Here is a 16,314-nt window from a genome sequence, read left to right on the forward strand (position 1 = left end):
GATTGAGAAGAGATGTGGCAGTAATCAGGCCTGGGTATGGCTACAGAAATTGAACTCAGCTTTCCAAAGATGTGATAAACCACACTTAATTTATGTTTTAACAGGGGGGGGGGGGGGGCAATCACTTTTTCACACAGGGCCATGTAGGTTTGGATTTTTCTTTTCCCTTAATAATAAAAACCTTCATTAAAAAACTGCATTTTGTGTTTACTTGTGTTATCTTTGTCTAATATTTAAATTAGTTTGATGATCTGAAACATTTAAGTGTGACAAACGTGCAAAAAAATAAGAAATCAGGAGGGGGGCAAACACTGTTTCACACCACTGTATATATATATAGCGTGTGTGTGTGTGTGTTTTCATTGCCAGCCGAGCTGAGGGTGTAGGCCTGGCTGCAGAGGGAAGGGGGTTCCCGGGGCAGCAGGGTAGTTGGTGAATCCATTGGGCTGCGGGGCGAAACTCTCCAGTGTAGATGCAGGGTGAGCCTGGAATGAGAGGAAGAAGAAAAAGGGTCTCTGGGTAAAGCGTGTACTTTAAACTTTTATTTGTCTCATTAGAACCAACCTTTTCAGAACCAAATTTACTTGGCCATGTATGTGTAAACATACATGGAATTTGACTCCGGTTTAGTGGCTCTCAATGTACTTACATACTTAACACAACAATCTTCAGGAACATATACAAGGAATGACTATATACAGGTGAAGCAGGAAGGTAATAGTGCAACAGTGCAGAGTGCAAAGATGCTGGAATAAATATGTTAACAGGTTTATATATACACTACCGTTCAAAAGTTTGGGATCACCCAAACAATTTTGTGTTTTCCATGAAAAGTCACACTTATTCACCACCATATGTTGTGAAATGAATAGAAAATAGAGTCAAGACATTGACAAGGTTAGAAATAATGATTTGTATTTGAAATAAGATTTTTTTTACATCAAACTTTGCTTTCGTCAAAGAATCCTCCATTTGCAGCAATTACAGCATTGCAGACCTTTGGCATTCTAGCTGTTAATTTGTTGAGGTAATCTGGAGAAATTGCACCCCACGCTTCCAGAAGCAGCTCCCACAAGTTGGATTGGTTGGATGGGCACTTCTTGCGTACCATACGGTCAAGCTGCTCCCACAACAGCTCAATGGGGTTCAGATCTGGTGACTGCGCTGGCCACTCCATTACCGATAGAATACCAGCTGCCTGCTTCTGCTCTAAATAGTTCTTGCACAATTTGGAGGTGTGTTTAGGGTCATTGTCCTGTTGTAGGATGAAATTGGCTCCAATCAAGCGCTGTCCACTGGGTATGGCATGGCGTTGCAAAATGGAGTGATAGCCTTCCTTATTCAGAATCCCTTTTACCCTGTACAAATCTCCCACCTTACCAGCACCAAAGCAACCCCAGACCATCACATTACCTCCATCATGCTTAACAGATGGCGTCAGGCATTCTTCCAGCATCTTTTCATTTGTTCTGCGTCTCACAAACGTTCTTCTTTGTGATCCAAACACCTCAAACTTGGATTCAGCCGTCCACAACACTTTTTTCCAGTCTTCCTCTGTCCAATGTCTGTGTTCTTTTGCCCATCTTAATCTTTTTCTTTTATTGGTCAGTCTCAGATATGGCTTTTTCTTTGCCACTTTGCCCTGAAGCCCAGAATCCCGCAGCCGCCTCTTCACTGTAGACACTGGTGTTTTGCGGGTACTATTTAATGAAGATGCCAGTTGGGGACCTGTGAGGCGTCTGTTTCTCAAACTAGAGACTCTAATGTACTTATCTTCTTGCTCAGTTGTGCAACGCGGCCTCCCACTTCTTTTTCTACTCTGGTTAGAGCCTGTTTGTGCTGTCCTCTGAAGGGAGTAGTACACACCGGTGTAGGAAATCTTCAATTTCTTAGCAATTTCTCGCATGAAATAGCCTTCATTTCTAAGAACAAGAATAGACTGTCGAGTTTCAGATGAAAGTTCTCTTTTTCTGGCCATTTTGAGCGTTTAATTGACCCCACAAATGTGATGCTCCAGAAACTCAATCTGCTCAAAGGAAGGTCAGTTTTGTAGCTTCTGTAACGAGCTAAACTGTTTTCAGATGTGTGAACATGATTGCACAAGGGTTTTCTAATCATCAATTAGCCTTCTGAGCCAATGAGCAAACACATTGTACCATTAGAACACTGGAGTGATAGTTGCTTGAAATGGGCCTCTATACACCTATGTAGATATTGCACCAAAAACCAGACATTTGCAGCTAGAATAGTCATTTACCACATTAGCAATGTATAGAGTGTATTTCTTTAAAGTTAAGACTAGTTTAAAGTTATCTTCATTGAAAAGTACAGTGCTTTTCCTTCAAAAATATGGACATTTCAATGTGATCCCAAACTTTTGAACGGTAGTGTATATATGAGGTAGTAGGTGGACATGACAGAATATGCACATATACAATATACAGTATATACAGCGTGCTTAGATGTATCTTGACAATGTTAAGTGTTCATGAGTGTGACAGCCTGCAGAAAGAAACTGTTCTTGTGTCCGGTTGTTTTGGCATACATTGCTCTGTAGCGCCTACCAGAGGGCAGGAGCTGGAACAGGTTATGATCAGAGTGTGATGCGTCTGCAGTGATGTTGCCTGACCATTTCCTGACTCCGGAGATGTGCAAGTCCTCAATGGAGGGCAGGTTGGCACCAATGATTTTCTCTGTGGTCCTGACTGTTGTAGTCTGTTCCTGTCCTTTTTGGTGGCTGATCCATACCAGACAGTGATGGATGTGCAGAGAACAGACTGGATTACTGCATTGTAGAACTGAATCAGCAGCTCCTGAGGCAGGTTGAACTTCCAGAGCTGGTGGAGAAAGTACATCCTCTGCGGGGTCTTTTTGATGATTGCATGATTGCGTTTGTGTTGGACGCCCACATTAGGTCCTAGGAGATTATGGATCCCAGAAATCTGAAGGTTTCCACAGCAGACTGTGAGTATGGTGTGTGTGTGTGTGTGGGGGGGGGGGTTCCCTCCTGAAGTCCACTGTCATCTCCACAGTTTTGAGCTTTTTCAGCTCCAGGTTATTATGACCGCACCAGATGGCCAGCTGTTCAACCTCCCATCGTTATGCTGACTCGTCACCGTTCCAGATGAGGCCGATCATCGTTTGTTGTTAGCAAACTTCAGGAGTTTAACAGACAGGTCTCCTGCAGTCATTTGTGTAGAGGGAGAATAGCAGAGGGGAGAGCACACATCCCTGGGGGGCGCCACTGCTGACTTTTGCAGTACATGTTCAGATCCTGTTGTTCCATGTGAGGTGTGTGTGTGCATGTATGTATGTATGTATGTATGTATATATATACATATATATACACACACACATACATATATACATATATATATAATCCAGTGAGTCAAGTACATTTTTTATGAGACAGTACAAGCCTGTTTCATGCCATAAGCAATCATCAGCTGTCTCACTAGATTATTTTGCCCCTTATTTGTTGAGCACTTTCCCTACCATTGAGTGTTTTTTTAACAAAGTTATATGTGTGTGTGTGTGTGTGTGTGTGTGTGTGTGTGTGAGTGTGAAGATGGCGGCGCGAATTAATGTTTGCAGTGGCCTCACCCAGTACCGGTGTGGGAAGATGGCAGCGCGAATTCACGTGTGCGGCAGCCTCAACCAGCCATGCAGTGTCTTTGTCTATATCTGGGTCTAAGTTTGTGTCTTCATTTGATGGCTTGGAGGGCTGGTGCTGGATCGGCTGGGAGAGCTTGGTTTGCTGCGTCCTGTGGGCCCAGGGACCACGGCCCTGCCCGGAGCTGCGCACGAAGAGCTAACAACGAGGGCAGTCTGATATACTTTAATGATATACTTTAATGATCCCGATAGGGAAATTACGCTCTGCATTTAAGCCATCCTAGCTATGTAGCTAGGAGCAGTCTGACAGAACACGGAAGCGGAGCAGGCTAAGCTAGCAGCTAGCCCATGCAGACCGGCAGTTCCAATAACACCGAGGACAGTCTGGCAGCGGCCTTGCCTAGCGTTGACTGTGTTTTTAGTGTTGTCGTGTGGAGTACGGGAGGGTGTGTGGAAGGTGTCTGGCTGGGAGAGCCAGTGTTGGATCGGTTGAGGGAGCCTGGTCTGCTGTGTCCGGTGGGCCCAAGGACCACGGCCCTGCCCGGAGCTTCGCCTGAAGAGGAAACACCGAGGGCGCTCTGACAGGATGCGGGAGCAGTGCAGGCTAAGCTAACTGCTAGCCCATGTGGACCGGCAGTTCTGACAGTCATGCTGGCTGGTGTTCGTTCTTTTGGACAGTAATTTTTGTTTTTAGTTTGGATATGTGTTAGTTTGGATATGTGTTCTTGTAGTTCTTGTAGTTTTTGGATATGTGTTTTTGTCTTTGTGTTGCATTGCTGTGAGCTGGGGGAAATGATATTTAATTTTATGTATGTATTCAAGTACATAAAATAAAAGGACAAATAAAGTGTTCCTGTTTCTTGATATATATATATATATATATATATGAGTGTGTGTGTGTGTGTGTGTGTGTGTATGTGTACCTGCAGCAGGGCAGACTGCATGGCTGGGTTGTGGAGACCACTGAGGGAAGCAGGAGATGCAGAGGGAGAGAAGCCTGGCACCCCCGGGAAGGAAAGCAAGCTTGGAAACCCAGCCCCTCCTGGAGGTTGGAGTCCACCGCTCAACCTGGAACAAAGTACTATAGTATTGTAAACCAACAAAGACATGTATATGACATGCAAGTGTTGCAAGCACTTGGGCTTTGACAAGATAACTTGCAAATGATTGCCACAAACCACCTTGTTTTGCTGCAGACTAACAACTCTCTCCCTCTTTTAGGCAGCTCTTATTCAGGTAAAACACCACCAATTAACAATGTTATGTCCAACAGGCTATAACCCAAAAAAGTATAGCAGACCTACACTGATCAGCCAAAACTTTAAAATCACCTGTCTAATATTGTGTAGGTCCCTCTTGTGTTGCCAAAACAGCTCTGATGTGTCGAGGCATGGACTCCACAAGACCTCTGAGGGTGTCCTCTGGTATCTGGCACCAAGACGTTAGCAGCAGATCCTTTAAGTCCTGAAAGTTGCGAGGTGGGGCATCCATGGGTCGTACTTGTTTTTCCAGCACATCCAACAGATGCTCGATCGGACTGAGATCTGTGGAATTTGGAGGCCAAGGCAGCACCTTGAATGAACCCTTTGTCATGTTCCTCAAACCATTCCTGAGCAATTTTTGAAGTATGGCAGGGCATATTATCATGCTGAAAGAGGCCACTGCCATCAGGGAATACCGCTGCCATGAAGGGGTGTACTTGGTCTGCAACAATATTTAGATAAGTGGTATGCCAAAGTAACATCCACATGATTTTCAGGACACAAGGTTTCCCAGCAGAACATTGCCCAGAGCATCACACCGCCTCTGCCGGCTTGCTTTCTTCTCATAGTGTATCCTGGTGCCATCACTTCTCCAGGTAAATGACGCACACGCACCCGGACATCCACATGATGTAAAAGAAAATATGATTCATCAGACCAGGCCACCTTCTTCCATTGCTCCATGGTACAGTTCTGGTACTCGCGTATCAGAACTCGTTGTAGGTGCTTTTAGTGGTGGACAGGGGTCATCAAGGGCACTTTGACTGGTCTGCGGTTATGCAGCCCCTTACACAGCAAGCTGCAACGCACTGTGTGTTCTGACACCTTTTTAATCATAGCCAACATTAACTTCTTAAGCAATCTGAGCTACAGTAGGTCTTCTGTGGGGTCGGACCAGATAGGCCTTTGCTCTCCGCGTGCATCAATGAGCCTTGGGCGCCCATGGCCCTATCGTCGGTTCATTGGTTGTCCTTCCTTGGAACACTCTTGGTAGATACTAACCACTGCACACCAGGAACACCCCACAAGACCTGCCGTTTTGGAGATGCTCTGACCCAGTCATCTAGCCATCACAATTTGGCCCTTTTCAAAGTGGCTCAGATCCTTACGCTTGCCCATTTTTCCTGCTTCCAATACATCAACTTCAAGAACTGACTTGCTGCCTAACATATCCCCCCCACCACCACCTTGACAGGTGCCACTGTAATGAGATAATCAATGTTACTCACTTACCCGTCAGTGGCTTTAATGTTTTGGCTTATCAGTGTATATCCACATGCATCAGCTGCTGTGGTCGTAATACTACTTACATTCTAGGTACAGCACACTCACTTATTAACACATAAAACCGAGAGTAAAATCTTACGTTTGTTACGCCCCTGTTTCAGTCACTTCACAAGAATGTTTGAATCAGAGTCACAGGTTCTCAGTAGCATAGGGCCAACTCTGGCCTTTTTCCACTGTCTTGTACAATTTACCACAGAGACGGCTTGATGGGTGTGTGCAAAACTGGAATATGACACACATTCAGTCTTCTGACAATAACAGACATGTAGCTTTTGCAAACAGAAGCCTGAAACTTTTCATATGAAAGGATTGTGCCATAAGAATCCAACATCGAGACCAATTAGATCAGAGGTGCCCAACCATGTCATGGAGAGCCATGCGTATGCAGGTCATCACTCCAACCTGACACCACATAAGCTGATTTAACCAACAATCCTTTGAGCAGACAGGAAAGGACTAATCAGTGAAATCAGATGGAGGGGTCTCAGGTTGCAAGGAAAACCTGCATACACATGGTGCTCTGTGGCACATAGTTGAGCACCACTGACATAGGATTCTTCATACAATTGCAGTTGCCTATTCTGCATTCCTGGTTAAGCTGAAAGTCGACCATACCTTTCCCGTAGAATAGAACAACACCTCTGTATATTAGAACTGCCCCCTCTAGTGATTCTTTTAAATCCCATTTAAAACCATCTCTACTCCCTGGCAATTGTTTGGCCTCAAGGTGCCATCTACTGTCTTTGTCTTGTGTGTTGCAGTTTGTCCTATATTAATTACACTGTTCTTACTAATGGATAGTTGATTCATCCGCACGTCTTACATACCCTGGCTGGAAGTTAGAGCTGAAGGCTGAGGCGAAGCCTGGCAGAACCGGAGATGACGACGGGACCCCGGCTGCTGCTGCTGCTGCTGCAGCCGCCGCCGCCGCCTGTAAAGGGGCTACGGATGCAACAGACGACGCAGTGGCTCCAGGGAGTCCCATGAAGGATGACAACACAGGGCTCCCAGCACCTGGACCACCCGTGCTGCCAAATCCGGGAAAGGTGGCAGGGTTGGGGCCGGGTGGAAGCCCTGAGAATATGGAGGGGGTGGTTGTGAGGCCCAGCCCGAAAGGAGAGGCCGCACTCGGGGCTCCACTGGGAGCCAGGCCAGGGTAGATGGGTGCAGCTACCGTCTGCGGGTGGCTGGAGATGTTGGTGGTGGAAGCCATCGAAGTCAGGGATGAAGGAATAGAGGAGGAAGGGAGAGAGGAGGAGAGCGAAGAGAAAGGAGAGAGGCCAGGGTAATGAGATGGAGCCGGGCTGGAGGGGAGGGCTTGGATCCCGGCAATGGCAGCAGGACTGGGGAGAGAGCCTTGAGGGGAGCCAGAGGGGTGGGACAGACCCAGGGAACGGGCCAGGGCAGCCTGAGCTGAACCTGGCACCACTAAAGAGCCCACAGAGGGAGTACAAGAACGAGACGTGCCTTTGAAAGCCGATGGCACAGGACTGTTACAGCCACTGTTATTGCCTGCCGGTTGTTTACTCAGGGCAGCACGCTGCTGATCACTGTAGAGCACTCCGGATGACCCCATAGCAGCCTGGGCTGGGGTTGAATGCACTGTTGAGGATTTGGGACTGGGGCCTGGTGTTGAGGTGTTTCCAGTTACTGGTGTGGTAGATCCAGAGGTGATGGGTGACATTTCTGAAGGGGTGTAGCTGCGAATTACTGATCCGGCGAGGTTACTGGGCTGAGTTGGAATACCAGGGAAGCTAGGTCCTGAATGCGGGTCGGCAGACAGGGGAAATGTCTTCTGTTGTGACACACTCACATTGCTGGGCTGAGGTAGGGTGTCAGGGCCGCCCCTGGAGGTAGCTGGGGTCCCGGGTCGGGAAAGCCCACTGTGGAAAGAAGAGGGGGAAAAGCCTGCGGCGCCAGGTATGGGAGTTCCACATGGGGTTCCTGATGGGGTGTGGGCTTTAATGACAGATGGGGGTGCGGGTGTACCGTAGCCACCAGGCGTAGTAGGGGGACCTGCCTTAATGACGGATGTGGACGGAGCTGGGGAGGAGGGGGGTGCTCCTGTGTTCTGAGCAGGAACCATGCCTGGAAAAACGGGCGTGATGGGGGTGGTGGGCGGGGCCTGAACAGGGGAGGCCTGGGGAGGGACGGGGGTGGAGGGCGTGGAGCCATGGGGAATGAGAAGAGGCCCACTATTGACCCCTGGAGTGGTATTTTGTGGATTGCCTGGTTTGGAGTAACCTCGAGAGAGAGAGAGAGAGAGAGAGAGAGAGAGAGAGAGAGAGAGAGAGAGAGAGAGAGAGAGAGAGAGAGAGAGAGAGAGAGAGAGAGACGGACAGACAGACAGACAGACAGACAGACAGACAGACAGACAGACAGACAAATTGAGGATGAAAAAAAATCTAATCTGGGCATTGATAAATATCTTGTGTTGTGAAACATAAAACAAGCAAGTAAAATGACAAAAAAAAAGAAAAAAAAGAAAAAGAATTCTGTTTAAAAACTTGGATCTTTTAAAATTAGTTAGATGCCAACAGGCCAAAAGAGTAATCCATTAATATTCAACCTGCAGGTGTGCAGTGGGTGGGTGGCGAGACAGTTTCCTGACGTGCAACCAATTAAAGGGGAATTCTGACAGTTTTCAACATTAAACTTTGTCTACTTACCTAACTTTACCTAGCTAACACAAATTTAATGTAAAATAGCAGAGAACTCAACATGTTTCAGCTAGACAACTATATCCTAAAAAGTTCGACAATTCAAGCGTGCTCAATTTTTCTCCTCTTTTTCCACCCACTTTGGCATGTCCAATTCCCTGATCTCCTGCCCCTGCAAAGCCCATACAGCAGCTGCGGAGGGGTGTAGACTTCCAAGTGGGTCCTCTGATACACGTGGAGTAGTCCAACACTTCTTTCTACAGGAGAACATAACGCCTTCAGAGGCTCATGCTATTTCCCCCAGATCCACCTGCAGCTGCAGACACCCCACCTCCAGTGACACAACGTGTTGTAAAGGTGGAGAGTATCGTCCGTACTGGCTCCCCACTCATGAACATTCAACCAAGTCGTAAAAAATGCTGGAGCATTTTTTACAGAGCTGAAATGGAGCTGAAATGTGGTGGGATGTTAGCTTATTTACCTGCTAGGTCACCACAGCATCCAGCTATGCAATATAATGTGACATACATATGTATTTTCTTGTTTTAACTGTAGCTCATAGAGCATAACAGTACAAAGATTCTCACAGAGAGGAAATCTAAGTAACTACATTCCCCACATTCTGTTCTTTACAACCCATAATAGCAATTTTGATGGTCCAAGAGATAGCAGTTAAGCTTCATGGCCAATTTGGCTGGGAAACCTCTACAAAAGCTCTCCTTCCATACAAACCCCATAGTTAATTTGGCCTCTGGTCCGTCGTTGTTATAATACTGCACTGCTTTGAGCCCTGCCTGCCACATTGTGACTATTGTAAATGGTAATTTCACGAAATGGATCGCATAAATTTTGCACGTTTTGAAAACTGGCAGATTTTCCCTTTAAGACAATTGGTTATTCCAAGCGATGCATGTTAAATGCCTGCAGAGGTTGAAAACAGAAGCGCTACAAAAGCATGTACACCTTCAAGCACGAGTTCCAGCGAAGGAAGCGATTAATGACATTAGTTTGGAATGGTTCTCGGCCCGGGAGAACAAAGAGCTACGTCCTCACAATCCACCATAACCTAAATTCTATTCTAACCCTGTTTGACTGGCAGTTGAGCAGCTCCACCTTCACCTCATCAAAGCATCATATTGGAGGAGCACAGTTAAGCATCATGCCGAGTAGTTAGGCAGCAAGCTTCGAGGAGCGCCAATTTGCTCTCATACACACACGCACATACGCACGCACACATACACACGCCAACACACACACACACACACACACACACACACACTCATGCATGTGTACAAATGCCCCCACCCCCCCACACGTTGCCAAGGTGTCATACCTGCTACTTTGTGGGTGGCACTGTAGGGGGGAGGGGGCACGCTGGCTGTTATAACCCCTCCCACAGCCACAAGGCCTGCGTTGTTGTAAGCACCTGAGTGGTGTTGCAAACATTAACAGTGTCCACCAAAAGCTCTCTCTCTCTCTCTCTCTCTCTCTCTCTCTCTCTCTCTCTCTCTCTCTCTCTCTCTCTCTCTCTCTCTCACACACACACACACACACACACACACACCCACCCACACTCTCTCTCTCTCTCTTGAGGAAACACCCCAGCACTAACCAAACCTAAACCAGGCTCAGATGACAGTGGTAAAAAATGTGTTAATTTACATGCCTCGCTGTACATAAAGCCACTCCAAGTAGCAACAATTATAAAGATCAGACAGTTTGAGTTATAACTCACTCACTCAACGTTCTCTCTCTTTCACATCTGTTCTCTTTTCCAAATGCATACACTTCATGAGGGATAAGGGTGTGTGTGTGTGTGTGTGTCTGCATTTGTGTGTGTGACCTAAGTTGTTTCTTACTTGGAGCGATGGTAGCATGTGGTCGGCAGGGTGGGATTGGGTAGGGCACGGGCCGGTGAGGATTATATGTGGAAGGAAACTAGAAATGGAAAGATAATAAATCGACTGATCAATCAACCAACCAACTAACACTGCCCAGTGATGAACTGGTAAGCTTATCCATGAAAAATCCTTCTTCAGCCATTAAAGAGTCACTTGCCATAATTGTGAAATTTCTACCTTTCAGATTACAGTAATTCGGCATTCTTATGTGTGTCATTGCATTTTTCTTTACCTTAAGGTACCAATGTCTCTTGAAAAGAAAGACTGCGCTTACAGGTTTATATGATCCAATGATCCGGGCAGCGATTCCTCTCCCCTCTGTATTAGCAGGGCTCTCCTCCTTCTTCTCTCCTTCCTTTTTCATAAGCAGGGTTCCCTTTGATCAAAAACACACATTTTGTCATGTCCAATGCTACAGAGTGGTCAAGGTGGAGCTTTAAGTTTTTGTGCTGGATTGACAGAAATGCAAGCGCCACTTTTAGTTAAAGAATTTGTTCAATCAGAATGACCTGCATCACTTCAATTTAAATGAGATGACTGGAAATACTTTGGCAGCCTATTCTACCATGTTTTCATTTCAGACGTTAACTGCTACTGCTACTTTACAACTAAGATGTTGTTGATTCGATTGTGTTAGTTTTGCTACTTGATTTGCTTTGTTTAGACAAACTGCCTGAATTAATTTAAGAATTGAGCCTGTCCCCTCTGTAATACAGACCCAACACAATTGCAGCAAAGGTTATGCATGGCATAAGCAGTCATTCATTGTATTCTGCATGTCTTGCAGTTATCCTGCCATTAATTGGAGTCAATACTAGCAGCTAATTTTTTTTTCTTCTCAAATCTAAATAGGACATATGCTGCTCTGAAAATGACTACAAATATCAAGTCACACATAAAATAAATGACCATTCTACTGCCCCCGAGCATCACATTGTCCCCTGGAGCAAGTTTTCTGCAGATCTTATTGAGGTAATTTGATATTGTATTTGGCTGCAATCCCTTCACCACTAGGACTGCAGTCCATGACTTAGGCTATGGAGAAACTTTTTATAACTATTCAGGGATTTAAGCAATTGTGTTCCTGAATCCTGAAATGTCCTGCAATGATAGTTCTAGGGTTGTGCGATATGATGATATATATCATGTGACAATATAAAACGTCTATCGTTTCATATTAAGCTCTATCGTTTATTTCGTTGTGTTGCAAATCACACTCTTTACAGTAAGAGTTTTCGTCATTTGGATGACCTTTCCCGCTCTTTGCACAGCACGGATGCAGGCAGGAAATTTGCATGAAGGCAACACAAACAAACATGGAGGACAGTGAACGTAATGCAGAACGGGGTCATTTCGAACAGGACTCTGACCGGCCAGGACAAAACGAGGAGCTTAAACCTAAAAGAGGGGCTACTTCTATCGTACGGCTGTGGTTTGGGTATGAAAAGTCTGACATGGACCAGAAAACCGTACTTTGCAAAATATGCCACACGCCGGTCCCCACAACGGACTCAAACACCACTAGCCTCTTTTACCACCTACGCAAGAGTCAAGTCAAACATAACGGAGAGAGACTACAGATGAGAGCCGCAAAAGCACAGCCGAGTGCTCAAAACGAACCCCAGACTCAGACGTTGCAGGAGGCTTTTGGCCGCAGCACACCATATGTCAAAGAATCACGAAGATGGAAAGAGACAACGACCACCATTGCAACTTACATCTGCAAAGACATGGCCCCAATTTACACGGTCGAGAAACAGAGGTTTTGTGAGTTGGTGCAAACACTTGACTCAAGGTACACAATGCCGAGCCGAAAACATTTCACCCAAGTCGAGTTGCCTCGTTTATATCAAACATGTCGGGCCAAACTAGAGGAGAAAATCCACATGGTATTCTACTATGCTACAACAACAGATATGTGGATGAGCCGAACGATATTTTGCTACATGCTTAATTGAAAATTTGCAGTAAGGTTCTAAATAAAAAGAGAAAAATAATCAAATATGAGTAAGTACCTTTTATTTGTCGACTATATGACTCAAAATGTAATGAGAAATAGGCCTTTCCATGTGGTCATTTTATATAAACTATATTCACTGAATTTACAGAAAATGCGCTATATCGTGATATGAATGACCTATATCATGATATGAGATTTTGGTCATAACGCACAGCCCTAGACGGTTCAGTTTAAGAGCACTCTATGTAGAAAAGGTCTACGTGGAAAACACTCCATGTAGAATAGCTCTATGTAAAACTCTGTGTGGAATGGGTTAGTACTCACATAGAAGGTGCCATTGACCAGGCTGGGCCTGCCTTTGGGGTAGGGGTTGCCAGGTATCATACCACAAGAAGAAATCATAGCTATAGGAGCCTTACAGCCAACTTTACACACCTAGAGAGACACAAACATACAACACTTAGCAACTTGATCCACAGGGTCACCTTTTCACTATGTCTTCAGAATTTGGTTTTCGAGGTAGGCTTTAGGCATATTGTGCTGTACTGGTTACAAAGGCGATTTAACACACAGTAAAACATATCAGTAGTTGTGTTATCTTGTTCACTGAAATGTAGGAGTGACATTTAGTAGTTGAGAGTTCACTTTTCCTCTTTTATATGCACGGGAATTATTTAGGTCAGTTTACACTGCACCTTAAACAGCCTTTCGTCTTGTCTAAAACGTACTTAATTAATTCAGATTATTATGAAAATTATGGGATCAAAAAATGCAACACCATTTTATTGAAACTCCAAGAATCTCTTCTAAAGTTAGTTCTCTATCGGTATGGATCATCCATCCATTATCCAAGCCGCTTATCTCCAATCGGGATTGCGGGAATGCTGGAGCCAACCCAGCAGTCATTGGGCGGCAGGTGGGGAGACACCCTGGACAGGCCGCCAGTCCAGCACAGGATCGACACAGTCACACCTAGGGACAATTTAGTATGGCTGATGCATCTGATACATGTCTTTGGCCTGTGGGAGGAAACTGGAGCACCCAAAGGAAACCCACGCAGACATGGGTAGAACACGCAAACTCCACACAGAGGACGCCCTGGGATGACCCCCAAGGTTGGACAACCCCAGAGTTCGAACCCAGAACCTTCAAGCTGTGAGGCAACCGCGCTAACCACTGCACCACAGTGCTGCCAGTATGGATCAGGACAAGATTACTTAATTAATTAAAAGGGAGAGTTTCTTGATTGGCAAGTGACTTGAATGCATCACTGTTGTAAGCAGGGCAAATAAATCCCACTGAAAATACAGTGAGCATTGGTGCCCTGTATCTGTATCACTCTGTATCTGGACACAGGTTTACCTACCTCTTCTTCCCATGCAACTCTAACACAAAGTGATGAAGCAAAGCGCAGCATAGTTTGACGCTTTAAGCTTAGTGGAAAATCAACAAAAATAATCCTAGAGACTGAGCATTATCAAATAGCAAATCACAAATTGAATAAGATTGGCAACCTTAAAGTTACCACACAAGTATTGTGCACTGAAAGGGCAATACCAAACTAGATTATTTTTTTCTATCATTTGCTTTTTTTCTTTATTTGTATACATATATAAATGTGTGCTTTGTACCTGCTCCAATATCCTACGGGCTCGTTTCTTCTCAGACAAGTGAATGCGGAACAGGTCCTCCACAGGACGGTAATTCTGAGCATCTGATATGTTCCTTTAAACATTGGGAACAAGCAACATTTGGCAACCAACCATTCATACTATTTAACTTATGGCTCTAGTAATTGCAATATTATAATATGAAGAAAAAAAACAATTAAAAATGTTGCAGTCAGTATCAGGTGAATTTTCGGAATTACATACAGAGCTATCAGTTCCAGGACAATCAGTCGGTCCTTTGAGAAGGTGAAGCAATTTAGGATATTGGCCACTTTGGTTGTAGGAATTGCAACCATTTTCTAAAGTGAAATGGGAAAAAGAATTTAGGAGATATAACAAGTTAATCAAAAATAACAGTGGAGAGCCAGGTATCATAGCTTAACTGACAATCACCTTTTTATATTTATGCTAATAATGCCAATGTTGTGCTTTTTAAAACTTTTTTTTAAAATTAACTTCTTTTTAAAGACTTAATTGTTTTTACTAATTTTCAAACTTTATTTTATTTTTAGACTTTTCAAGTGGAAATGCAAAATCAAAATTTGGCATCCTAGAGTCAATTATTTCAGTATTTGAAAAACCCCACTATTCTCAAAATATTATTACACCATCAAGAGAAGATTATGAGAAAACATGATAGTCATATGGTACCAGACCCATAGTGGCACACACAATGTAAACCACAAGAGCAAGTACTGCAATCCTTATTACTTACATGCTGAAGTGCTTTTACTGCTTTGATCTGAGGTTCAGCCCATGAGAAGTACTTCAGTATCTCCATTACCTGTAAGAGTTACAGATTGTTGTACATTTCAGAGCCAAACTGGAAGAGCACTCCCTCAGTCTAAGTCCATGTCATCTCTGTAAAATCTTACTGAGTCAAGTTACTCTTTTCTTTGTAAAATGTTGTTCATGTAAAGATTTACATGTTAGGATTCATCTTGAAATGTTTAAGAACATATTTTTCTAGAAACATTATCAAATATGTTTATGAAATCTAAATATCACATTTTGCATGGATTTTTGCAGAAGAATATTGTGGAAATGACAAAGCAATCACACATAATGTGAAAGACGGATTCCTAAGTTTACAAATTTTATGAATTAATCAATTAAACATAAGTGACACAACCACATAGGAGTGTTGCTGTGCACCCAGCTAGCCTATATCTAAATTTAAAGGTAAATCAGTGTCTTGGTATATTCGGGCAGGGACAGGAGGTACCTGTTCGCTGGAGAAATATCCATGCACCTGTTCTATTGCCTTGATCCGCTGATCTGTCAAGACGCACTGAAAGAAAAGTCGCACATTACCTTTAGTGATTGACAGAATGCTGTGACTGAAACATTTTTTTCCAATAACAACCAGCCAAATTCAACAGACAACTATTTCAAAACTTGGGATGGGCATTTCTTACCTTTCTAATTTCATCCAAGACGATATCAAATGATTTCTTATCCATGTTGGATGACTGATCGTAAACTGACTGTAGCTACTCTATGACAAATATTCCAGCCGATACCATATACTAAGTGCAATTTTAAAACAAGATGATCAAATTTAAGACAGATGCATTCGGGTGTTTACTTTTAAGAGTTATCTCTGCCTTTTAAGATGTTGCAGAGGTATGACCAACATGGTTGTTTGCACGTCCATTGCACGTTGTCCGTCTTGGGAGAGAGATCCCTCCTCTGTTGCTCTGAGGTTTCTTCCTATTTTTTCTCCCTGTTAAACTCTTTTTTTGTTTAGAGAGTTGTTCCTTATCCGATGAGAGGGTCTAAGGACAGGATGTTGTGCTGCTGTAAAGGCCCTTGAGGCAAATTTGTAATTTGTGATATTGGGCTATACAAACAAAATTGACTTGACCTGACTTGTTTGCAGTATTTGATTTCTGATCAGTTTACTGATCGTAAACTGACTGTAGCTACTCTATGACAAATATTCCAGCTGATACCATA

General features: G+C 44.2%; 1 protein-coding gene across 1 annotated transcript; it reads right to left on the reverse strand.

The window, feature by feature from the left end:
* Positions 1-334: 334 nt before the first annotated feature.
* Positions 335-15,964, reverse strand: proser1 (proline and serine rich 1). Its single transcript, XM_056285229.1, has 12 exons — positions 15,774-15,964; positions 15,581-15,646; positions 15,071-15,139; positions 14,560-14,654; positions 14,317-14,410; positions 13,010-13,120; positions 11,000-11,101; positions 10,684-10,762; positions 10,158-10,250; positions 6,992-8,408; positions 4,539-4,683; positions 335-485 (listed from the first exon to the last, which is right to left on the reverse strand). The coding sequence occupies exons 1-12, from the start codon at positions 15,816-15,818 to the stop codon at positions 360-362; spliced, it is 2,442 nt and encodes an 813-aa protein (XP_056141204.1). The 5' UTR covers positions 15,819-15,964; the 3' UTR covers positions 335-359.
* Between the last annotated feature and the right edge of the window lie 350 nt (positions 15,965-16,314).

The sequence above is a fragment of the Lampris incognitus genome, chromosome 8 (assembly GCF_029633865.1).
Source record: "Lampris incognitus isolate fLamInc1 chromosome 8, fLamInc1.hap2, whole genome shotgun sequence".
NCBI lineage: Eukaryota > Metazoa > Chordata > Actinopteri > Lampriformes > Lampridae > Lampris > Lampris incognitus.

What these genes read in the sequence shown, in the direction of transcription:
- proser1 (XM_056285229.1), bottom strand. Translation starts at nt 15,818, where the DNA reads ATGGATAAGAAATCATTTGATATCGTCTTGGATGAAATTAGAAAG. An exon ending in TCATTGGATCATATAAACCT is followed by an intron (nt 10,763 to 10,999) that starts GTAAGCGCAGTC and finishes TTCCATTTCTAG; the next exon opens with TTTCCTTCCACATATAATCC. An exon ending in TGCAGTCTGCCCTGCTGCAG is followed by an intron (nt 486 to 4,538) that starts GTACACATACAC and finishes CTCTCATTCCAG; the next exon opens with GCTCACCCTGCATCTACACT.